The 26,676-nt window shown below is 40.9% G+C and overlaps 1 protein-coding gene across 4 annotated transcripts in view; it reads right to left on the bottom strand.

Annotated features, from left to right (window-relative positions):
- LOC122073905 (protein transport protein Sec24-like At4g32640) overlaps window positions 1-26,676 on the bottom strand; it is a 91,424-nt gene that overhangs the window by 41,564 nt on the left and 23,184 nt on the right. For all 4 annotated transcript variants that reach the window (XM_042638601.1, XM_042638600.1, XM_042638603.1 and 1 more), the window contains 4 exons: window positions 26,564-26,644; window positions 21,899-21,976; window positions 21,684-21,776; window positions 15,404-15,458 (listed from right to left, as the gene is read on the bottom strand). In XM_042638601.1, coding sequence (XP_042494535.1) covers window positions 15,404-15,458; window positions 21,684-21,776; window positions 21,899-21,976; window positions 26,564-26,644 — 307 coding nt within the window. The remainder of the gene's footprint in view (window positions 1-15,403; window positions 15,459-21,683; window positions 21,777-21,898; window positions 21,977-26,563; window positions 26,645-26,676) is intronic.

Raw genomic sequence — 26,676 nt, 5'->3', positions numbered from 1 at the left:
CTATTGATCGTCATTGGCGTTATGTTGATTTCAAACCCGGGGATTCGAGTAAATCCTGAACGGTTTCAAACGAGTGTCAATACCAAGTTACATCCACGGAAGATGGGTCCCTATAAGGTGCTGAAACGCATCGAACCTAATGCTAATGTGCTTGAGTTGCCTGATGACATGACCAGAAGCAACATGTTTAATGTGGCTGATCTTCACCTTTATGTTGGGCACCATTCGGATGATGGAGACACAAAACAGATGTTAAGGCTACCCCAACTGAAGCCACCTACTTCTGAAGTTATTAAAGATGTCTTAGATGATAATTACAAGACCTCCTACCGTGGCACCGGATATCACACTTTTATTGTCAAGTAGAAGGGTCGTCCCCATAGTGACTGTACTTGGATTCATGTTGATGACTTCAAGAGACTTGATCCCAACTTGTATGAGCGCTACATGTCTATTACCCATTCGTCAGAGGAAGGAGGAAGAGGGCCGGCCATCACCATAGTGGCTGAGGTCGACCAGGGCTGCTTCTAATGGCCCACGGTTTAGGCTATGACGGGGTTATTAGTTACTAATTTAGTTTCTATTTTTCAGTCTTAAATTAGTTTCTAATTTCTGTTCTAAGTAAGTTTCTAATTTCATTAGATTACAATTTTCTAGTTTTAGTAACTACATGTTGGTAGTTTATTCAGTCAATATTTAGAAGTTTTTGAGTTTCTATTCTTTATAATCTTATACGCCATCATTATAAATAAAGAAGGGCATCATACTAAGGCCCACGATTTTTAGCTTGAAGAAAATATGCTGCTGCTGGTCTCTGTTGGGGCTGTTCCTTTGTGTTTGATCAAGGAGGAAGGGCTTGATGTCTGATCCAGGTGACTCCTTGCGGCGTGAAGTCCAGGAGGATCTTATTGTGTTCTTTGTTCTCTTCTTTACAATCTATATTCAAGCTAATACTGCTGCTACAACCAGTTATTTATTTTTAACTACTGCCCAAAAAATTCTGCAGTTTTTTTCCAATCGGCCTTCTCTGAAAGGGACAGTTCCAGCCCTCGGTTTGATCTCAAATTTTGATTGATTGTTCCTCCATACACCACTAAGGATCGGCCCCAGTCTGGGCTATTTCTGAGAAGCCTGTAGTGAGATATTAAAAATCTCCATATTTTTGTCTTCTAGTGGCATGTAGCTTCTATTTTCTGGAATCGATATTTCTGCTGATATGGCTACTGATTTCTGGACTGCTGATCATAGTTGTTGTTAACTTGAAGTTGTTAGTACTCTTATTCAGTCCCTGGTTTAGTTCTAAGGGCTGCTACTGGTTTCGTTTATTCACTGTGTTGCTGTTCTTTGAGATTGATAGTGTTTTCTGGACTGTTATTTGAATTTTAATTTCTGATATATATTTGGGGCTGGTTTTGGTTGTTCTTTGGTCTAAAAGTTCCTGTTGTTTGGGTCTAGTTGGATTGTTCAAATCTAGTCCTACATTACCCAATCGTTCAAATTCCAAACCGAATTAATTGGGAAAAGGAAAGTCTTCCAAAACAATTTATTGTGTGATAATGATGGTTAATTGACCTATTCGGTCATATTTTTCAAGGCGACTAGGTGATCCAAGGTGTTGGAGGGGTGCCCAGGTGCCTGCCTAAGCAGTGCTTGGTTGTGCAGTATCAGTACATAACTATACGTAATATAGCCATGATAATTTTATATAATTATGCTTATATGCAAAATAGAACCTGATCCAGGAGAATTTCCTTGGACTGGGCCAACACATTTGAGAAGTCCGACCGAGAACATGGTTCAATTTGGGTTTTGGTCTAGAAAGATATTAGTAGTCTATTTATTTATTTATTTATCTTGTAGTCTTTTGTTTTACTTTGAATAGCTAGTAGTTGTAGAGTTAGAATTGGAGTCTTTTGATTTTCTTTTATTTATACCATGTGACCATCATTAGACAATCAAATTGTAGATAATGGAATAATTTGATTTGGTTTGAGTGCCTCGGTAGCCAGTGTGTGTGGAACACCCCCTTCTCTCTCTCTCCACTTTATTCCTTTTGTGTCCCGTCGTTAACAGCAGCCCACACATCTGGTGTTGATCCTTCTCGCCCCGTCTTCTTTCAACCTAGGTTTTGTGTCAAAGGAAACCCTATTATGGGCCCACCTCTACCATGTGATATACATCTGAAATTCACTCCCAAACCTGCAACTTCCTCCATGGTTATTTCCAGTGATTAAACCTCCTTTAATCACTACTTATTTTGGTACTTGTTAACTGCATAGCAGAGGATTGGGTGTGAGGAACTAACTAGTGAAATTTCAGACCAAACCCTTGCCGTATGAAGGAGTTCGATCAATTTGAAGCCTGCTGGGTTTTCTGCCACTGGTTATGTTGCGGGTGGTTGAAGACAACCCCAAATCCCCCCTCACGATTCCCCTTGTTATCTCTTTATAGATTCTCCACTTATTACCCTTCACTCCTTTTATTACCTTCTTGAACTTATCTCATTCCAAGTCTACCCTTCCCTTCTTCCCTCATTATCCTTTTTTTTTTTTTTTTTTTAAGTAGCCCCCAGTTTTAATTATAATTCTTATTCTGTCCTTTCTTCTTTGTGCTCCCAAACTAATCATTTGAAATTCTGGTTATTATAAATTTTGCCATTCCTTTCAACTGTTGAGCCATGTGATAATTGAGTGGGCCCATAAGAGGGTTTTTGTGACATGGGTTCCGCATCATAACCATATCAATGCAATATGATATTATTATTCTAGTAATGACCTAATATGAGAAAATCTACATATAACAAAAAAAATATAGGATATAATATAAGCAGATTCATTGAAAAACAAAGCAATAAACATAAATCAACATAAACCCTTAAAGTGCAAGAAGGTGAGCTATCGCCTTGGACCCAAGAAAGGGTGCCTAGGAGACACCTTGACAATTATGGTTCTGGTCATCCATCTTAGGGTGAGGTGGTAAGGTTAAGGGTCTTTCAAATGTTGTTCTTGGCATGCTTTGGGATTTTGTCTACCCTGTCCTCAGAATCTACTTTCTGACTTTGTATTAGTGGGCTTTTCCTCTCTTTTTTGTTCATTAATAAATTCTCACCAGAAATGGAAAGAGGGGACGTACTTTTTTTGGATCATTGGCATGATACTTTCTATAGCCTGTTCAAGAATAAATTGCATGCCTGAAAAGTTTTGTGCATGTGTCTTGCAGCACTTCACCTCTGCTGCTAAGTGTCAACTCTTGTGTCAATTCAGATTCATCTCATTCGAATGCCTAGATGGGTTACTATAAGTTGATGTCTTTGTAGAACTATATCTATACAAAAGCACGGCCTAATTGCGCTGTGTATTACCCATGAACATATATATTTTTTTTTTTTGGATGAATAAATAATTCATTATCAAGAGGAGAAGAATATACAAGGGGAAAGGGGGGGAGGGAAGGCTTAAGCCAACAAGGAAAAGCCAACCCAAGGGGAACAAAAAACAAAAACACAAAACCTAACCATCACAGGCCAGCAAGAGGATTGGATGAGGTCAACCTGTAGGCTCCAAGAAGAAATGATGGGAGAGTTTCTAGGAGAGTTAGGAACAGGACGGTTATGAAGAGCTAGGGGGGAGAAGCCATACTGCTGTCATGAACAATTTTTTATTTGCCTACTTCCCATTAGCTTGGTAATGATTTCTGCTTTGTTCTCATATTTATTAAAGAAAGTACAAAATGGCCTTTTGGTTTCACCATAGAGTGAAGTTATATTATTTGCTTGTGCGTAAAATACAAATGCTTGTCATTGATCATTTAATCCTACAAAAATTGTCAAAATAGCTTCAAAGTTGTGTATTTCGGAGTGGCCATTGCTTTGTTGGTTGAGAAAGAAATTTGTAGTGGCTTGGTAGAAGACTATAAAATTGTCAAATGTTGGGCCAAATTGTTGGATACAGGTTGTGGGATTCCTCTGTTGAAATGTTCTTAGTTTTGCATAGTTATATCTGCAATGATGGTGCTGACAAGGGTTTTGTAAATGCTTGATAGGGTTTATTTAGCCATTGGGACCAAAGGAGGACAATGATAGATATCATTTGATGGTATGGGAGAATATATTGTAAAAATATAGGCACAATGGAGAAGGGCAATGATATCTATAATTTAGTTAAAATGAGGGAAAGGAAGAGTAGAGATTTCAATCATATAGATGCAATAACGTGAGAATGATATTTTATTTATAAATAATAGGGAGAGATGGAAAAATTATTTCTGCAACTTATTAAATGAAAACATTACAAGTAATTGAAGTTTTCGAAGGTAGTAGTAATAACCATCAAGAAACAAAAAATCATATGTATATATATCAGAGAGAGAGAGAGAGAGAGAGAGAGAGTCTAAATTAAAGGGAGCTTTAAATAAGATGAAAGTAGGTAGAGCAGTAGGTCCAGATGGTATTCCAATAGAGGAGTGTGTGGAAGAGCTTAGGAGTTAATGAAATAACTTGGCTAGGAAAATTGTTTAATAAGATTATGGGCACAAGAAAAATTCCAAATGAATGAAGGAAAAGTATTGTGGGACCGACATAAAAGTAAAGGCGATATTCGGAGCTATAAATAACTAGAGAAAAAAAAATTATGAGCTATACAATAAAATTATGGGAGAGAGTAATTGAAGCCTGTCTGAGATAATAGACTAATTTTTTGCATAATCAATTTGATATTATGCCAAGAAGATAAACAATGAAAGCTTTATTTGCTTTGAAGACTAAAACAACAAACTCGACCTTATCCCAACCTAATGGGATTGGCTACATGTCATTCCTCCAATGGTCATCTTACACCTGCCCCTAGTTCTTTTACCTCCTTCAATCGGAATCAGATCACTCCTCCAAGCTGGTGCGTCCCCAAGCCTCCGCTGAACATAGCCATACCACCTCAAACGACTGTCTTAAAGCCTGGCATTGATCGGGGCTACACCCAAAGCAACTGTAATATGTTCATTCCTTGCTTGATGTCCCAAAAGAATTAATTTGGCAAGTGTTAGAGAAGAAAAATGTTTCGAGTAAATATGTGGTCGTAATTTAAGATATGTATAATGGTGTAGTAACTAGTGTAAGAACATGGGAGGGTAGGATAGTGAATTCCCACTAGCAATTGAATTGCATCAAGGATAAGCCTTGAGTCTATATTTGTTTGCGCTAATCATAGATGAGTTGAGAGGGCGGACCTTGGCGTAATGGTAAGGTTGCTCCATTGTGACGTAGTGGTCGCGGGTTTGAATGAGGAAACAATCTCTATGTAAAGTGGGGGTAAGGCTGCGTACACTATGACCATCCTTTGACCCCGCAGTGGCGGGAGCCTCATACACTAGATACGCCCTTAATCATAGATGAGTTTACTAGAAACATTCTAAATCAAGTCCCTTGTTGTAAGCTTTTTGCTTATGATATAGTCTTGGTGGATGAAACAATTGGAATTCCGGAGATCTACTGTGGAATCAAAAGGTTTAAGATAAATTGGACAAAAATAGTATATGGTGAATAAATTCAGCAGCAATAGGACTGAAAGTTGGGTAGTGAAAATTGATAAGGAAATGCCACAAAGTGATAATTTTAGGTACCTAGGTTCAAAAATAAATAAATAAGAAGAGATAAGAGGATGATGTTGGACAAAGAATTAGAGCAAGGTAAAAAATTTTGAGAGGTACATTTGTAGTGTTGTGTGATTAACATATTCTATTAAAATTGAAAAGAAAATTTTATAGGACATTTATACTAGCAATGATGTATGGAGTTGAACTTTCCATATGATAGTAAAAACTTAATTTTTTAGCCTATATTGCCGCCGACCAGCTTTTGGTTATTTCCTGGAGTGCCGAACCTGTAGACCAATAATCCATGTTCCTAGTGGGCCAAGTGGGAGCAATCAACAGGCTATTCATTAGTTTTTGGAATTCCAAGGGAACACAGAGCTTGCTCTCTTTAAGCCCCAGTTCAACGATCAATAGTAGTTTCCAACCTAAGTTACCGGTGGAAAGGCTACTTCAAAGCGGGCATTTAAGAAACAACATATAAACAAACTGAGCGCAGTTGAAATGATCTTATTGAGATGGATGAGTGGTAAAACTAAAAAAATTAAGACAAGGATGAACAAATTAGGGCTAATTTTGAAGTAGCTCCGATAAATGGTAATTTGAGAGAATATCATTTGTCCAATCCTGCCTCCCATGGCCCATTCCATCCTTCCAAATCACCTCTCCCCAACCCACTCAAATCCAGCCTTGTCCTTTTCGGCTAAACCCGACCCGCCAGCCTCTTCTCCTTCGCCTGCCTACCCACTGGTTCCTGTTGATGATTCCAATTGCACCCTCCCTGGACTACAAGCTTCCCTCGTCGTTGGTGCTTGTGAGGCTCTTACCCAGCGAGACATCCTCACTCCTTTGCCTACACATATGCCGGCCCTACGAGCTCCCCTCGCGGCTGATGTTGAACCTGTCCGTGACTTGATCGTGCTTCTTGCCTCTATTGAGGCCCTTGAATCTGCTTAAGCTACTACCCAGTGCCCCTGAGCCTCAGCGAGGTTCCCTCACCCGCCAGCTTGCCGACCAAAAAGATGTTATCTAAGCTGGCGACACTCCTCATCCGCTTATACCACTACCGATGCTAGCCACCCTGGGCTCCTAGTCTCTGCCCCCTTTGAAGACAAGGTACCTTGACGTTGTCTCTCATCCATCTTCTGCTCAAGACTCCTTGGCTCCTGCCGATGGCCAACACATTAATGCAATCGACCATATGGTTCTGCGAGCTCCTCTCGCTACTTCTGCTAGCCTCAATCCTCTATCTAGAACTTTTGAAGACATTGATCATGGCACTGATTCTACCGTTACTCACCCCACCCCTCCTCGTCCCACTGCCATCTTACGAGCCACTCTAGCTCCCGCAACAAGCTCTCCTATTGCCTCCACCAGCCGTCTCCCTTCCCATCCTCCCAGCTCACCAATCACCCATCACCAGAAAGCCCCTTGATTTCTACCAAACCAAAGTGTCCTCCCAGGAACCCAAAGTTGTCCTCTTCCACTAAGGCTAGTCTGAAACCTTTGGCCACTTCTGATCCTTCTGTCCAATCCTCAGACCAAAAGACCACCTCTGTCCATCCTTCTCCCATTCGTGAATATCACCGCCGCAAAAGAAGCTCTTCTACTGCTGGCCAACGACGATCCTCCCCCAACTTCTCGGAGCTTCAGAACCCAACTCCCTCTCCTTTACAATGACCTCCTAGTCAATTTGGAATGTTTGAGGTCTAAACTCCTCGGCAAAGCATGCCTCCATCTGATCCCTTATTAAATCCTCCCATGCCCCCCTCTATTGTCTTCTGGAAATAAGAGTCCTTGAGCCAAATGCTTTCCACATCGTCTCCTCCATCACTCCTTCCTGGTCTTTCCTTTCCAACTATCCCAATTGCCCCAAACAGTCGGATCTGGATCCTTTTGGACCCCCTCTCCTCAATATTTCTTCTCTTGGTGCCTCCCCCAGCATATCTATCTCTCCATCTCTGATACTTCGGGGGCCAACCGATGCTTCCTCACTGTTACATATGCTCTTAATCGGGCATCTAAGAGGCTCTCCCTCTATAATGATCTCTAATCCCTCTCCCCATCTGTTAACCCTCTCCTTTAGGTCTTGCTGGAGACTTCAATGTCGCCAGATATGGGCATGAAAAAGTTGGAGGTGACTCCATTGATCTCCCCTCCGTTGAGGCCTTCAATGAGTGCCTGGAGGATATTGGCATAAATAACCTCCGTTGGTTTGGTTCCAAACTAACCTAGAACAATCGCCGGGGTGGCATTGATCGAGTGGCATGCAAGATTGGCAGGGTCCTCGTGAATGAAGCTTGGCTTAAATCCTTCCCCTCCTCCCATGCCACTTTTGATCTGCCGAACATTTCTAATCATTGTCCCATCTCTCTCCTAGTCCTTCCTCCTCCTTCAATCTGAAGCCTTTCAAATTCTTTGACATGTGGTCCCTCCATCAGGATTTTCTTCCCTTTGTTCTGAAAGCGTTGAGCATCCCACTACATGCCTTCTCCCACTCATCTCCTTTTCTAGGAGACTTAGAAATGTTAAGGCGGCCCTCAAATCCTGGAACTCTCAGTGCTTAGGCAATATCTCAGATAGGGTTACCTCCTGCAAGTCCAATTTGGAAGCTATCCAGCACTCCAGCTTGATCCTCTCAATTTCACCCTTGCCGAGGAAGAAAAGTCTCTCTCCATAGAGCTTTCCCTCCTTACCTAGGAAGAAAGTTTTCTCAAGTAGAAATCCCGCATCAAGTGGTTAGAGATCAATGACTCCAATAGTGCCAACTCCATATCCTCCCTCTCCTCAAGATCTGGCTCCGTGCTTCATAAGACAGAGGAGACCAAATCCGAGGCCTCTTCCTACTTCTTCGAGCTCTTTAATCCCCTCTTCCTCCCATCCCCCTTCTTGCTACCCCTCTTTGATTAATAAAATTGTCTCTGATCACGCTCTCCCCTCCCTCCAATCCATCCCCTCTGATGACGAAATCACTACTGTTGTCCTCTCCCATAAGGTCAACAAAGCCCCTGGCCTGACTGGTTTAGCATGGATTCTTCACCTCTTGCTTGGATATCATTAAAGATGACCTCATCTGGGCAATTCGAAGCTTCTTCCTCAATCCCAACCAAATCAATAGTGTCAAGCATACATTCCTATGTCTCATCCTTAAGTCTAATGGGGCATCTTCCATGCAGGACTTTAGACCCATTTCCCTTTGCACCTGATTTACAAGTTCATTGCCAAAATCCTCTCCCTCCGTATCCAAAAGGTCATTGACTCCCTTGTCAGTCAAAATCAATCTGCCTTCATCTCTTGGAGGAGCATTGCTGATAATATTATCTTGTGCCACGAAATTGTTCGTGGCTTCAAGCGAAAATCTCATGGCCCAGCTACTCTTCTCAAAATTGATATCCATAAGGCTTTTGATTCCATCCTGGGATTTCATTTGCAACACCCTCCTCCAAATGTCCTCCCCGCCAAATTTTGTCCAATGGATCTTTCCTTGCATCTCCACCCCCGGTTCTCTGTTTTTGTCAAAAGTAGCCCGTCGGTTTTGTCCCCTCATTCGTTGGAATCCGTCAGGGTTGCCCTTTATCGCCATTCCTCTTCTGGCTTGGCCTGGAAGTTCTCTCTAGATCAATCTAATCTTCCACGGACCACCACATCATCTCCATCATCCCCAAATGTAAATCAATCTCCCTTACCCACCTCGCTTTCACAGACGATCTCATGATCTTCTCAAAAGCGGATCACACTTCCATCTCCTCCATCATGTCTTCCCTCTGCCTCTCTGAGAGTCTCTCGGGTCTCAGCATTAATCTTCTCAAATCACGTCTTTTTCACCTCCAAAATCCCTGAGACCTCGATAGCCCGTCTCCTTGATAACACGGGTTTCTCCTGGGCTCTCTCCCCGTCAAATATCTTAGTCTCCCTCTTATTCTTTCAAGGCTTTCGGGCCATCACTGCATCACAATCTTTGACCTCTTGCCAAAGAGACTTCAACTTTGGAAGAGCAAGTTGTTATCTTACGCGGGCCGTCTTGAGCTTTCCATATCAGTGCTCCAATCCATGTAACTTTACTGGTTTGGGATCTTTGTTCTCTCTCCTTCAACAATTAAAGCTATTAAGACTCTCAATAGTTCTTTTCTTTGGAAAGCATCAGATTCCTTCGCCCCTCCAACTGGAGCTCTGTTTGCCTCCCTAAGGCAGAGGGTGGGGCTAGGCCTCAGGCGCATTAAAGACATGAATGAGGCCGGCATCCTAAAGCTCATCTGGAGAATTGCCTCCAAAGAGAACAACATATGGGTCTCTTGGGTCTACTCCCACCTCCTAAAATCCAACTCAATCTGGTCTACGATCCCGAGTCAGGATTCCTCCTGGGTCTGGAGAGGCATCCTCAGCCTGAGAGCCTTGGCTTTAGAAGCTATATCCTACTCCATTGGGAATGGAACCTCTACCTTATGGCTGGACCCCTGGCATCCTTCGAGAGTCCTCCTTCATCTTCTCAATCCCAGAACTTTTTACTCCTCAGGTTTGGACAGGATAGCTTCTGTCTCCTCCATCCTCCTTAATGAGGGATGGGCCCCATCCCCCCTCACTGGTCCTCTCCTCCCGCTCTTCCTCACGATCCCAGAGAGAGGGAGGACTCCATTCTTTGGAATCCTTCTCCTACTAAGAAGTTCAGCTTCTCCTCTGCCTGGAACTTTGTTAGGATTAAAGCCAATACTGCCCTTTGGTGCAAAGTCCTCTGGTTCAAAGGCCACATCCCCCGCCACAGCTTCACAGCCTGGCAGGTCCTTACCAACTACCTTCCTACACAATCTTTCTTGATCCACCGCCATATCCAAGTCCCGCCCACCTGCTGCCTTTGCTGGAGAGGATTTGAGGATGTGGACCATCTTTTCTTCTCCTGTTCCTTCTCCTACACTATTTGGAAGAAAGTCCTCTCTCGTTGTTGGCCCTCTAGTAGAAGAGTTCTCCCTCTTACTAGGGAATGGCTTTGGATTGATATGACCTTCCACGGCCCCACCATCTATGATACCGTTGGTAAGTTCGCCTTTTGCACCACCATCAATCACCTTTGGAAGGAGAGAATCCTTCGTAAATGGACATCCAACTCCCGCACCTATGAAGGGATTTGGATAGCCATCTCTTTTGAAGTCTCCACCAAAATCGCTACCCTCCCGCCCAACACAGTCCCCGACTCCATAAGAAACATGCATATTGTTGATTCCTGGAATCTCTCCCCTTCTATTATCCCCCCCTCCCCTTGAGGGATTGTATCCAATTGTGGCTGTCTTTTTTCGGTTGGGCTTGATCCCTTGGCTGGCCTTGGGCCTTCCTCCCGCCCCCTCTCTTTCCCCTTGTATATTTTTCTTTTTGGTTTTATATATATATTTATTCATTTGGGAAAAAAAAAACTTGTAGTAAGCTTCTAGAATTCGACCAAAACAAGAATGTAAAATCAGAATTCTGAATCCAGCAAGCAATAAAGCAATTCGAAGTTATAGGTTGTACTAGGATTTTCAATAACAATCAGCAACTAACAGAATGATAATCAACAGGTCAACATAATCGATAAGAAAGTAGAACTAATATGGGTAGGTTATGAAGAACCCCCATTCTTGACCATATGAAAAAAATAAAAATAAAAAAAATTCCTTCAGGTTTGGAAAGGCAAGCCCCCCTCCTATGCTGGTCGCATTTAGCTTGTCAGAGATCTGTGCTCCAGTTCTGTTACCTTTTCAGATCAGTTGTCTTTGTGCTCCCCCAGTCCACCATCAAAGCTGTTGAATCTATCCTCTACACCTTTCTTTGGAAATCTTTGGAAAGGGGTGGAATCCACCAAATTCCTCCATCCACTTCGTTGTTCTTGTATGTCTTCCCAAATCTGAATGTGGCTTGGGATTGCAAAGAGGCAAGGATTTCAATGATGCCAACATTCTCAAGATCATTTGGAAACTTGTTTTTCTAAGCAGAACGGTATCTAAGTTTCTTGGGTTTATACCTCCCTACTCCGGAAGGACTCTCCCCCTCTATTGATGCCTCTTGGGTTTGGCACAGTATCCTCCGAGTCCGGCCTACTACTGTTAGACCAATCTTCTCCTCATTTGGGGATAGATTGTCTACCTCCCTCTGGTCGACTCTTGGCATCCTTCGAGTGTCCATTCTGTCGTAAATGCTAGATTTATCTACTCCTCTGGTCTAACTAGAGATGCTTATGTTGCCTCCATCATCTCCAATGGTGCTTGGTCTGCTCTCCCCCATCACCCCCTGGTCATTGTGGTAGAGGGGGCAGAGCTACTTGGCCCCCCTCATCCTCTGGCTTATTCAATTCCTCATCCGCTTAGGATCTGACTAGATCGAAAGTCCCTTAGTCCCTTAGCATAAATTGTCTGGTTCAAAGGCCATATCCCCCCAACAATCCTTCACAAATTTGTGTGCTCTCTCCACCTGCCTTCCCACCCAATCTTTCCTTATCTATAGACACATTCAAGTCACCCCTACTTGCTGCCTATGTTGGAATGGTATTGAGGATGCCGACCACCTCTTCTTCTCTATCCCTTCACTTCCTCTGTTTGGAAGTGTGTCCTCCGTTGCTGCTAGCCCACCAGGAGACGCGCACTCCCCCTTCAGAGAGAATAGATATGGATTGACATGATGTTTAGAGGTAGCTTTATTTGTGATACAGCCGGTAAGCTTGTTTTTTGTGCCTCCATCAACTACATTTTGATGGAGAGCAATCTTCGTAGATGGACGTCAAGCTTGCCATTCTCCCCCCCATAAAAAAAAATCCCAAGAAAAACCCCTGTAAAGAGTTCCCCAACGAACAAGCCCATCGTTGTCTGCTGGGGTCTTTCCTCCCTCCATCTTGCAGCCCCTCCCCCTTGATCCTTGTTTTTGTTGTCCATTGGGCATGGTGTTAACCCCCCCCCCCTTTTCTCTCCCGTTTCTTCTTTCCCTAATTGGGATCCTTCTTTCTCTTTTCTTTGGTAATGAATCTGGAACACCACATGATTGTCAGAGTTAACATCCCACCAATACCTAGCTTGGAATCCCACAAAAGCTTTACTACATCTCACAGCAAAACAAAGCTCTTAATCCCATAGAACCAAAAGGCTGAAGAAAATAGTTCATCCATCAAATTCTTGCGTAGGGCTGTATACTTAAAAATAGACTCAAACCAAACCTAAAACTCCTTCAGCTTCAGCCAAAAGTTTACCTTGGAGATGGTCTTCACTGACCAGCCCAACCAAAACACTTTAATGGGGGGAAGGGGGAGAAGGAAAGGAAGAAGACTCTAGGTAGAGCTCACAACTTAATAAATCCCCTATTCATTCCACCGTTAGGCTGGGCTCCTCCCCCCCTCTTCTCCTATCTCCCTCTCCGTTCGCCTCCTCCCCCTCTCTCCTCCCTTCCTCCCTCCACCTACACTCTTCTTCCCCCTTTCTCTGCTTCTCCCTTTCCCTTTTCCCTTCTTCCTCTTCTTCTCACGCCCTCTCCCTTCTTCCTCCTCCTCCTCTCTCCCTCTCCATTCGCCTTCTCCCCCACTCGCTTCTCTTCTCTTCTCCCCCCCTCCCTCCATCCCTCCCTCTCCCTTCGCCTTCTCCCCCACTCGCGTCTCTTGTCCTCTTGTCCTCTTGTCCTCTTGTCCTCTTGTCCTCTTGTCCTCTTGTCCTCTTCTCCCTTCCTCCCTCCTTCATTGCTCTTCTTCCCCTTCCTCTGCATCTCCCCTTCCCCCCTCCCTTCTTCCTCTTCTTCTTCTTCTCTCACCCTCTCTCTTCTACCTCCTCCACTCCCTTTCCCTTCTTCTCCCGTGCTTACTAACGTCAGTTTGGCCCATCTTCCTGCCGGCTGCCTGCCTATTTGGCCTGTAGATGACTTGGTGTTGGCCCCTTCTGGGCTAGTTGCTTCCCGGTTTCCGTTTCTCCAAGCTTGCTTCCCTATGGACGCCACTCCCGTCATACCTGCTATCTACCCTTCCTGGTGGCCATCAGGCTCGTTTGGTCTGTCCATTGGCTTGTCTACTCCTCCGGTTCTGCTTCTTGGTTGGTTGCTCACCATGCCTACAGCCCCTTTGGATACCACTCTCGCCAGGACTGTTGTCCCATTGGTCCATGCTTGGTTTGTTTGCCTACCCTCACCTTCATCCTTCACCCTCGAAGTCTGCCAACCCCGATGGGTCTATCGGTTGCTGGGAACTTGCCTTTCGATCAGCTGGTAAGCCTCTTTGACGCCAGCCCGCCGTGCCTTACTCGGTCAGCAACCACTCCATCGTTGCCTCAGAAAGATCAGCGCCCTTTTGCCTTCGAGACCCCATCCGCTAGGCCAGCTGTCCACTCGGCAAAGGCCCTCCATAAGGCCAACACTCCTCCATCTTGGTAGCCTCTTCACCGGCGTGCTCCTTCGTGTTGGTGACTAGGAAATGTTGTGTTGAAATGCTAGGGTTAGGTATTGTGGTTCTCTTTCCAGTTCGGACCGATTTGCCCTACTCCTCAGGTTGGGCACCTGGGCCTGCCCGTAGAAGTTCTTTGAGGCCATGTGGGCCTTGATTGTTGCCCTTTTGGGCTTCGTATCCCTTTTGGGTTTGTAAATCCCCCTTTTGGGGCTATATTTTCCCCCCTCTTCTTTTAATGCATTTTTCAATTCACCCAAAAAAAAAAAAAAATCTGAAATTGAAATTCAGAAAATAAAAGATTTTTAATTAATCACAATCAAGAGATCAGATCAACATGAAATTCAGGCCGAGTCTCAATCTTAGGTCGTTCAATCAGTTCCCAAATTATAGATCAAATCCAAAGGTCAGATTTAAAGAAATTTGAAGAACTTCAGATCTAAAGTTGAAAAGAGACTGAAAACAAGAGAATTCTAATATCAGCAGACAAAATCTCAGATCAGGGAGATACACTGGTCGAAGGACAGCCCTAGGTTGGCCTTGAATGCCTCCAAGTCTCACCCTATTCTGATTGGTATATCACTCAGGTAATTAAACAAACAGGACTGAAAATATGGGTGAAACAGGGTAGCCACAGGTTCAAAAATTAGGTAATTGAAAACAAAGATTAGCACCATGAATCAGAGAATCAATCAGGATACAGAAGGATCAATCAATGGATGATTTAAAACAGTACCATGTTAGCAGTAAAAGAGAGTAGGGAAAAGATAGGAAAGGTAAACAAGGCTTCCCACCAACTAGATTAGAATCCCACTGTCCAAAAGCTTCACAGCATGACCGAATCCCACAGCATAATTGCAGGAATCAAACTTCAACAATCTAAAAATCGTATGGAACTCCTGGCTCTTATAAGCTTATATAGAAAATCTTACAAATAATCCTAATCTGAATACAAAATCAAATCCTATTGCTAATTACAAAACATAACTGAAAAATGAAACATAGTAGTAATAGGAAACCTAAATAGCTAACTAAGCCCCCAGATAGCTGGTCTGGAATCAATCCTTATTAAGCTGGGCCTGACCCCGGCCTTTCTTCTTGTAGGAGTATGTTATATACTCCTACCCTGCATCAACAACCCTTTAGCCTACGAAAACCCTTGAGAAGGTAACGAGAAGAAGGGCCATGAAGTAATAACAAGAATATTTTGTATCAGCATCATAAATCATGGCCAAATAGTGATCTTTATTTTCCAGTTTTACTTTCAAACCCTTTCCAATCTGTGTTCCTTTATTTGCAACAACTGATTTCGCATTCAACTGCAACATCATATTGTTATAGGAACATGACGAAGAAGAAAATTACCAATCTGCTCTATATTCTGTAGATTACAAATTTGTCGTTTTATAATGATGCAACAAAGAAATAATGGATAAGCCTTGCCTGACTGAAATACAAGAAGTTTCCCTCCAGTTGACTTCATCGCCAGGAAAGCAGCCTGAAATACAAAGGGCAAAAAAATTGGCATGTATACTGCAGATCAATGCATCAAAAGGAAAACCTAAAAGCAAGGCTCAGTAGTTCGGTTGAAATTTTCAAAACTTCAGTTTCGTTGAGTCAAAACAAAATGCATGTTGAATCAGCAGACACGCAATGTTTCAACCGAAATTTCAGCATTTCAGCCAGATAGAAATTTTAAATTATCTTAATCATAAAAATATGTACCAATTAATAATTAATTATGGTACAATTAATTAATAGTTCGTACTCGCAGCAAGAAATGATTTCTTTTGCTTGTTGAAGTTTTGGTATCGTTTTGGGAAGTTGGTATCATTTCGGCTAAGGCCTGATTTGGTACGATACCACTGGGAGAAGTAGGGCAGTATTCCATTTTTAAGATGAAATAATTGAAGTGTGGAAGAGTTTGGGACTACATGGGGTTGCCTGGCTTACCAAGTTGTTTAGCAGGACTATGAGCACGAGGAAAGATGCCTGATGAATAGAGAAGAAGTATTGTCCCAGTCTACAAAAATAGAGGCGATATTCAGAGTTGCAATAACTATAGAGGCATAAAACTCATGAGCCATACCATGATATTATGGGAGAAGTTTATCGAAGTCCACCTTAGAAGAGATACAAGTATCTCAAGGAACCAATTTGGTTTTTTGCCTTGGAGATCCATGACGGAAGAGATTTACCTTCTTAGGAGGCTTATAGAAAGGTCTAGAACCTAAAAAAAGAAAGATCTCCATTTGGTCTTCACTGACATGGAAAAAGCCTACGACAGAGTCCCCATAGAGCTCATCTAGCATGTTTTGGAGAAGAAAGGGGTGTCAAGTATTTATATAGATATTATAAAAACATGTACGAGGGCATGGTGACGAGTGTGAGAACCGTGGAGGTCAAGGTAGCAAATTCCCAATCACTATTAGGTTGCATCATGGATCTGCTTTAAGCCCTTATCTGTTTACGCTTATCATGGATGAATTAACCAAAAACATTCAAGGGGAGGTTCCGTGGTGTATGCTCTTTGCCGATGATATTGCGCAAGTGGTTGAGATAGTGGCCGAGATCAACGGTAGGTTAGAGTTATGGAGATCTACCCTAGAATCTTGACGTCTTATGATAAGTAGAACAAAGATGGAGTTTATGGTGTGTAACTTTAGTCACTCAAGGACGGATAATGATGTGGTCAAACTTGAGGAGATAGAGATCCCACAAAGCATTTACTTCAGATATTTGGGGTCAACCATAAACAAAAAAAGGTGAGATTGACAATGATGTGTCTCACAAAATTAAAGGAGGATGGACGAAGTGGAGAGGTGATTCTAGAGCTTTGTGTGATCAATGTATACCCCTAAAGCTTAAAAGAAAATCTACAGGACAGTCATAAGACTGGCCACGATGTATAAGGCGAAATGTTGGGCAGTCAAGAAACATAACATAAATAAGTTGAGTGTCGCAGAGATGAAGATGTTGTGATGGATGCGTGGCAAAACTAGGAGTTATAAGGTGAGGAATGACTGGGTTAGATTTGATTTGGGAGTTGCTCTGATTCAGGAAAAGCTCAGAGAATGTCGCTTAAGGTGGAATGATTAGATTCAGACAGAAAGAGCTAAAAGAGCTAGGGGCAAGCCTAAATCTACCATTGAAGAGTTGGTAAGGAAAGCCATGCAAAAGCTACAGTCTATATCCAAGTATGACATCAAACAAAATTATTTGGAGGCAAAGATCCATGTTGCTGATCGCATTTAGGTGGGATGTGCCAGAGGTGTTGCTTTGCTGTGTCTCTTTTCTTTTTCTTTGCCCCTTTTCTTTCCTTTGCTTTTTATCTTGCACTTACGCGGATCCATATAGCCAACCCCATTTAGTTGGAAAAAGGCTTGGTTGTTGTAATCGCTCCGCCCATCACATTAACCATGTGCTCATCAAAGTGTAAGAGCGAATGCAATTTCAATTTCAAAATTGAAAGAGCTTCTCACCTATTTTAGTGAAATTCGATTTTTATTTCACTTAAATAAGAAGCAAAATTTGTTGTTGCCTGTGATCTCCCTGTTTCTATTCTAGATCCCCCCTCCCCCAAGATGGTTGTGTCCCTGGTTGTTTAGCTTTAATGCTTAGTTAGTTCCCCCCCTCTCTTTTCATCTTGGGGTTCGTCTCTTGTGGCTAGATGCCTCCCCCCCTCTTTCTCCCTTGTATATTCTTCCCCTTGCATAATTTATTTGTTTATTCATAAAAATAAAATATGATGTGCAAAAATTAAACCAAACAACTTCCAACATAAAAATCACACTAAATCAGGCCTAAGGCAACAAATCATTTATAATTTCTCCTTGGTCTAGTTTATATTAATATCCTATTTATGACAAATTATTCACAATAATCATTTGTGATCATAAATAAAAGTCCTTTGGCAACAACAGACAATAATTTGTACAATGAAAAACAGGTTTGGTATTTCCTACTCTCACAATAGATTAACAAAGAGAGAGAGAGAGAGACTGACTTTGACCCTCTACGCTCTCCAATTCCAACCCCAGCCATTGGAAATTTTGCCATTGGATGAGCCCATTAAACTAAACCTCATTTAATGATATTAAATCGATTAATTACAATTTTATATTATATGCTTGTTATAATTGTACAGTTATAACAAGCATCAGATGGAAGCCATGGATCCATGTGCAGATCCCATTTAGTTGGGATAAGGCTGAGTTCTTCTTGTTGTTGTTGTTGTTGTATAATTTTACTATTATATGCAACTTCCCAAAAGTACCGTTTACTTGTCCACAACTATGGATAGAAGTGGCACTTTATTCTAGGGTTGCCACATTGTATATTTCCCCAACAGAGATCGGCGTAGAAATATACGTGTGGGCACTAATATGTGTTGTACACTAATCCGCAGAAAATCCTGAATAGTTCGCTGCCACGTTTTGTTAGTTTATTCACATTTAAAACCCCGCACCGTGTTTTTGCCATTTAAAACACGAATTTCCAAACTACTCATAGAAAGTCGGTAAAAAAGGGGAATTGGCAGCACTTGAAGTTCTAAATGCATTTAAAACGCATATACGTTTTTTCCACTAAAAAAAAAAAAAAAACTCGATTCACCCATTGGAACCTAAGTTCCTAACCTGTCTGCCTCAAAGGTCATTGAGTCTCTCACTTCCTCTCTTCTTCTCTCCCAACGGCGAGCAGAATACACCCCTATTCGAAGTTTGGAACCCTAACCTCAGGTATCGTTGATCATCGACGCTGTAAAACTCATTTACCAAAGGAACCAATGGCTAAGATAGATGAACAAGCAAACTCAGTGAAGAAGACATGCAAGAGCTGGGGTAGGCACTGTATATGAAAGGTGGTTTTTCGTTCATCAGCGACGGTGTAAAACTCAGTTCCTTTTATTCATTTGGGTCTCCATTCCCTTCTTTGCCACCAGTTTTTCTCTTCGTCTGCTCTGCAAATTTGACCTTTTGATAGGTGGGTGACAATGATCTGAGTTCATTTATTTCATTTTTCTCATCTTTCTTGATTAATGTTCAACTATTTTAGAAAAGTTCAAGTGAAGGTAGTAGTGTAGTACAATACAAAATCTCAGTTGGTATTAATTATGTTCGTCCAACATGCCCTCAACTTGGTATGCTAGACGCCTAGCAATGGTGACCCAGCTCTCAATATCTTCTTCCCTCTATCCCTTCTTGTGTCTGCGTCCTTCAAAAACCTTTCATGTCTTCGATTTCTGCCATGATCTGCATAATCTTCTCACCTGTTATTCTATCAAACCCTTGTTCCAGCTGCCCAATCAATTTATTCGGGGCAAAGCTAATGGCAATCTCAGCCATGTCATAGTATTGGGTATGAAAACAGAAAACAAGCTAACTATAATGTTTGATTTGTCTTCTGTCAAACCCCTCTGCTGCTGCTCAGTCAATTTAATTCATTGAAATTGCCCTGAAATACTTCCATTACTTAGTTTTCCATTTGTCAGATTCTTTTTCCTCCAAATCTCACCACTTTTTTCATCACCTATGCATTCCTAAAACAATTAATGGCTCAATTTCATAACCTCATTGGGATCGAATCATTTAGGTATTTAACCAAATCCAAAAACTAGGTTGATGGATTTTCCTAATGAGCTAATGACATGATTCTGCTTCACCTGTATATTGCCCTTTTTTGGCACCGTATTGTTTAAATTTAAACGTTTAAAATGCATACCATCCGTTTTCATTTTTTGGCCGTTTCTTCCGCATTTTATCGTATTTTTTACCATCCCGTTCACGTTTGGATCCGTTTAGAACACACACATACCGAACAACGTTTTTTTGCCGTCCCGTCTTAACTAACCCACTAAATTGGAGTTCCCAATTAGGAAACCTTCTAGCCTACAGCCTATTACATACGTTACTAAATCTGAAAATAGAAATAACTGAAAAGGAAACTACTACTACTTGACTCCTAAAAAAGACAGACTTGACTTAAATTGGACCAGCTAGCTAACCCAAAACTGGTTCAAATAATAAACCAAACCAAACAACTAATTAACCCAAATCAAAATAGCCCCCCATACAAAATTGTGGGCAGCTGTAAAGTACTGAACAGCATGGCCATGGCCAACAGGCCGCTTCTTCCTCCTAGCGTAAGTTCTTCAATGCTGCATCACATTTCTTTTACGAATTTGTGATGGAAGATATTAACTTCGATTTAGGCTGTTATAACTTATAAGCATGTGTTAGTTAACAAGCGCACAAATAGAATTACACGATTCTCAACAATAAACTACAAATAGGACTTGAGATTTTTATGAATTTATGTTTATTTTGATTTATATTTGTAAGAAATAAGGAGCACAAATTATAAAAAATGCCTGCATAAATAAAAATAAATCAGATAAATAGAAACATAAACTATACCAATGAGACACTAAGGCACCGTTTGATAACGTTTTTGCTGTTTCTGTGTCTAGAAACAACAGAAACGGGTTTTCACATTTCCAGAAACAAAAACGGATTTTTTTGTGTTTGATAAACCTGTTTCTCAAAACATTTTTTGTAGACATAATACCACTAAAAACCCCAATATTATCACCGGATGCCCAAAAGGAAGAGAAGGTTCTGTTGTCTCTATTTAGGTTTAAATAGTTGAGAGATTTATCAGGCACAATAACCTTTTTTTTCTCTCAAATTCATTTCTAGGACTTGTTTCATCAAATTCATTTCTAGAATTGTAAATAGGCATAAATTTTGATTTATGTTTCTAGAAACAAGTAAAACGGAACAACTTTATCAAATGCTTTTTAGGTTGTTTCTCCGTTTCTGGGAACAAGAAAACGCAGAAACAGAACGTTGTCAAACAGTGCCTAAATGACAAACCTGAAATATAAGTTTCAAAATTCGATTTTGGTGGTCTCGTGAGTTACAACTGTAAGATGGGGAAAATAGCCTAGACAACCCTAGATTTTACTCTTTTTTTTATTCTTGCCAAATCACTACTACAAGGCATTTACATCGATGACTGGTCAGATTTCAACAAGACTTGTGCAAGATTCCAATTTGGAGGTATAACCCCTTCTTCATTACCCAGTGAGTTATTTTATTGAAGTCAGCGTGTTCTAGTACTCTAGAATAGGCTATATTAGAGAAAGTATACAGAAAAATACAGCGTACACTAGAAACCTAGGGCCTGAAAATCCAAACTACCATTTTGGTTGTGTTTTTATAATATAAAGAGGCTCAAATAGATTTAGAGATGCTTAATTACAGTTTCCCTGAAGTTTCAGACCAGATATATGGTCATGTGATCACCGAAAAAGGCAATTGAATATTCAGCCAAAGTATACCAGATTTCGGTTGAAATTTGACTGAAATTTGATATATTTCCATCCCGACCTGGATCGAAATCTTGAACTATGCCTAAAAGTGTTTCATAGTTAACTGACAGCCACAATGTCCCACAGGTAAATTGCTATAACTAAATCAAACGACCACAAAAACGAACAAACTATGCATGCTCTAGCAAAGTCAAACTTGTTCAGTAGATGGTTATGTCAAAAGGCATCCACCTAAACTCGGTCCACCAATTATTCGACCAAGAATGAACTTGCTACATCATGCTAAATAAAACATATGTTTTTTGACAAAGCAAAAGTTTCATGAATGAAAAAGGAAGGAAAAGGAAAGGCTTCAGAAAGATCTCAAAGAAGAGTCTACAAGACTGTTACCTTGATTGCTGCACCAAATGCTGAATCAGCAACTTTGTTACTATGAAACATGGTTGGAATGTTTTCCAGCAATTGCTCCAGATGTTGACGGCACTAAATCCGCAGAACAAAATGGTAGAGTTACTACAAATCATTGGGGTTAAAAGAAAATGCTGCCTAAAAAAAAAATTTTAAGAAATAAATTAATATATAAATCAAGGGCTTAAAATGCTAACCTCAGACAGTTGAACAATGACATCAGTTTGGAGGGGAGTGTAAACATCTTGGACATCAGGAACAATGAGCATCAAAGGCTACAGATGCAAACATTGAAACACTAAGAAACCTAACCTTTCACCTTTAAGTTAAAAGATTTCCTTAAGGATTAAAGGACAATCACAATCACATGTATATACAAAAATCCATATCCTTGCTTAACTAATGAATAGGACAATCTTTTTTTATCAAAACTTTTTTAGCATGGCTACTTGCACTCAAATACAAGGGGGAAGCTTAACCGGAATTTTAACTTTATCAGTGTTTTAGTTCTCAATTCCAATTCAAAGAAAGTAATAAATAGTATGCCAGAAATCATTCAGATGCCATACCACCCCACTTGTTTAAAAAGGGAACCATTGTTCTGACTAACATACTGGATTATTAAGTTCATCCAGTGACCCAATCACCAAAATCAATTGTCTTTTTCTGGAAGATTACATTGACTGCATCAGTCAGTTGGTTTTGAGTCAATTGAGTAATTTCATTCAGTTGAAGTATCGTTCATGACTCAATCTTAATGCTCTGATACCATATGACAATATCAAGGCATTAATCAAGCAGCAGTACTAGAGAAGAGGAGAAAGAAGAGAAGTTGAAGGAGAGAAGAATGGAGAATGCTGCCCATGGTTTGTTTCACAACGCAAACTTAGCTATGGTTCAGGTTTAGGCCTCCAGCACCTTGGTACGTTGACAACTATGGTTGTGAACAACTAACCCAAACCATGAGGGGCTTCGATATATACACACAAAGACTTAACCTAATACAATCTAATCCACCTACTTAGCTAAAGCACACAGCTAATACCCATAACAACCCTCACAATTAAACACACTAACTAAGACAACACACATAAACTAACACCAACATAAACCAAGGCTAACAGACTAACACCTTAACAGTCATGAAATTTTATTGGTTTTTACTTTTTTTTTTTTTTTTATTTATTGGGGGTGATAAATAACAACTTTTTCCAGGGCTAAAATTATATCCAACAAGGAGAAGAAAATGAGCACAAAACAGGCAAAAGAAAACCAACTTTGTCTAATGCAATCCCGGATTCTGGAACCCTAAAATTTGAATTACCATGGGCCTACCAATGATAAATAACTCAACTGGATTAGTGGTAGTTCCTTAAGAGAACCCCAGGACAGAATAGAAATTAAAGTGACAGAGAAAAGAAAAATTGGGATTTCAGAAAGGAATAAGTACGAACAAAATTCAGAAGAGATGGCTTTTATGTAATTGTATAAGAGACTGTCCTTGTAAATATCAAAAGTATGAGTCCTCTTCTTCCTTGAGATTTCTCAAACCAGCGGTAGAACCAGAGTCGGTTTCAGGTGAGGTATCTCTCTCAATAGGTACCCAATCCAAATGAAATGTATGGTAGAGGTTCCCAAACCTTACAGCTACGAAATTGATTCAACACTCCCAGAAGAACAATCAAAAGATAATATTATTTAATATCTGAAACTAGATATGGTGGTAAGCTTAGAACCAGGAAATTAACCTAAGGATTTAAAAATCGGGATTGGATTGGTCGATATGGATTGGAATTGGCCAAGTCCGATCCCAATTCCGGCCGATCCAACTCGGCCAATCTCTGTAAGGAAACTCGGGGTTAGGGAAGTTTTATACCAATTCTAGCCGATTCCAGCAGATCCAATCCTGATCAGACCGAGCTGGCTATCAATTCCGATCTTTAAAACCTTAAAACTAACCAAGTCTCCTAATCGACAACAGCTTATTCTACTAAAATGAATTTCAAATTACAAACCATAAAAGAAAATACCTTAAATATCCCTGTCTAACCCTGCATGTAACTGCATCACTGTCTATCAACCCTTGCAAGGGTAAATGGTCCGCAATGTCATTTGAAACAAGGGCACTCTATATTAGAGGTCATCCAAGCAATGATAAGTCACTGAATTTCCTCGCATTATGATGTTGTCATAGTGCATTCTAATGGAAAACTATGTACCAATTGAAGAGGAAAATAGCTCTCCTCCAATAGAATTTCCTATACCTATTACCCAGAATATGCCCCCCAATTAAGCTTGTCAATTGGTCAGGCTGACCTACACCTCTACTACACATTTGGCAAGACTGAAACAACCAATTATGCAGCTGGTCCTTAAAGTTTATATCGAAACCGACTATTTATTGGTCGGTGGGCATCTAGTCCCTTATCGGTTTATGCTATCAGTTGGTTTTCAGTCCCTTATCAAGTATCAATATACAAATAATCAACATAATTACAGAAACAACAATGTAAACTACAATTAGTACACCTTAAATGAGTTCATATAGGACTACATATGGAGTGTATGTTGATTTTTTAATAGCTGTAATCTATTACAACCCAATGATCATGTACAAAAGGAAATAAATAGGAAGAAATACAGGTTTTTATCAGTCCCATCGATTTTGATTCATTTCAATTGGTTTTGGACGGTCTTTTTGCTCCAGGCTCCAAATTGACACCCCTACCCAAAAGTAGTACGTGTACTTGATCTAATGCTTCTCCTTCCACCCAAAGAGGTTCCCCAAAGAAAAAAAAAGGGGGGGGTGGGGGATACCCAGTGCACAAGGCTCCCACCACTGTGGGGTCTGCGGAGACAACGTATGCTGCCATCCCCAAAAGAAACATAAAAATCAGTTTTTACCAGTCCCTCCAGTGGAGGGGGGCCATAACATGTGAACAGAACATATTCTCAATCCCCTAACCTATGAAAAAGAAATAGATCGAACATCTTTGAAGAGTGGATCAGCCATCGCTCAATGTGCCACTTTCACCTCTACACTCCAAATGCCCTTCAAAAACCGAAGAAAATACATCCCAAAAGAGATGAGCATTCCTCTCCCTTCAACGACCCCACAAAATGGCCAATGGTGTCACTCTCCAGAAAAACCTCTTGTTAATGCCCTACAGAGAAATACCAAAAGCCCCAAGACCACATCATCCACTGAACACAGTCAAGAAATGAAACCTGTCATCCTTATAATGATAACACACGAAACCAGAGAACACCACCTCACTCTCCTCATCGTCAGTATATGCAGTCGTGACTTTTTGCTGGGCAATATCCCATCCTAAAGCCTCACATTTCAAAGGGGAATAGTCTTCCAGAGAACCTTATAGAAGAAGTGACATGGGTTCTCCAAGTCCTCAAAAAGACAAGAAAAGTGATTTAACAGATTTTGGAAATTTAAAGTCATTACCCCAGAAATAATCCCCTTCAAAACCCTACATTCCAGATTGCATCAGCCAATCCGGACCAATATGGATCGGAACAGGCCAGGACCAATTCAGATCCCGATTCTAGGTTTTTAAACACTGACCTCAACCCACCAGCTCCACAACCACACTGACTCAAAGTTCAGGGAGCACTCAATGTGGCCCTTTCCGCATTTATTGTATCCCAAATTCCCAACCATGAAAATGCATGCCAGAGATCGAAGTAATAACTTCATCACATAAAGAATCTTGTTCCTTGGAAATCTCCACATCCAATTTGCTAACAAAGAAAGGTTTTTGATTTCCACATTACTAATTTCTTAACCCCCTTCAACACAAACAAAGAGACTGTTTCCCGTTTCCCACCCAATTAAATGATCTCAAAGTCTCCCCTCAAAAAATCCCTGATGATCTTCTTGATGTTGTTTATAACCATTCTAAGAGTCCCAAAAACCAGCGATTAGTATGCTGGGAGGCTAGCCAAAGTAGATTTCTACCTTTCAAAGATACGTAATTCCTCTTCCAAGTGATAAACCTATTAGAGTATTTCTCAATTTGTCTCAAAAAGATACTGGTCTTGGATTAACACCATGGTTTAAGATCTCGTAATATCTCTCTTTTTTAAAAAGGTGAGACAATATGTATGGCTAGTTATAATTGTACAAAAACTCGACTGAGATCTCAAGATCTCGCTAAATCTCACCTCTCTCTCTCTCTCTCTCTCTCTCTCGCTACTTTTTTGAAGAAAAAACACTACGGAGAAATGATTTTGGTGCTTTTGGTTGAGAATCTCCAAACCTACACTCATTGAAGCTTAAAGAATAGAGAATACTACCTCTTCATCCACATTTGGAGTTACTTTAATTTTCAATGTATGTGAATGTGACTCATCAGTCATCAATGTTAATTGTTAAACAATTATGTAATTATCTATGATGTCTTTTAAATTCTTATGAGTATGTTGTCATGTGTTGATTGTGGAATGTGGATTGTGGCATAGAGCATACTGGCCTAGGGTACGAAGAGTCGGAGACTACTTACATAGGGTACGAAGTCAAAGTACCATTTTAGGTTTGATTTTTAAAAAACTGCTATTTCCATTGTGATTAGAAGGCCTAAAATAGGGTAAACACCAAGTTTCAGGGGCTACAAAGACCATATGGCCACTGAGACCAACCATCGAGTCGACCGGGAAAACGGCGAGCCAAGATCTTGCCAGATCTCTCTTTTTTGGATCAGCATGATGGGGGGCGACAGCGAGATTTTAAACCCTCCAGAGGAATTCCAATATACAACATTGGCCAGCCAACAACCTCACCAAAGAATAGATGTAAAAAACATAAGAACAAAAGGTATGTTATACACCACAAAGTCCAACTTACTTACCTGCTGTAAGACACGCTTCAAATTGTAAAAATGAATTGTGGAGTCAAATGTTGCAATACCCACGAACGTCCTAGGGCCTTCCTGCAGAAACAAATCAGTCAAATGAATCAATC

This window comes from Macadamia integrifolia, chromosome 3 (assembly GCF_013358625.1).
Source record: "Macadamia integrifolia cultivar HAES 741 chromosome 3, SCU_Mint_v3, whole genome shotgun sequence".
Lineage (NCBI taxonomy): Eukaryota > Viridiplantae > Streptophyta > Magnoliopsida > Proteales > Proteaceae > Macadamia > Macadamia integrifolia.
This window is presented reverse-complemented; position numbering and strand designations above follow the sequence as displayed.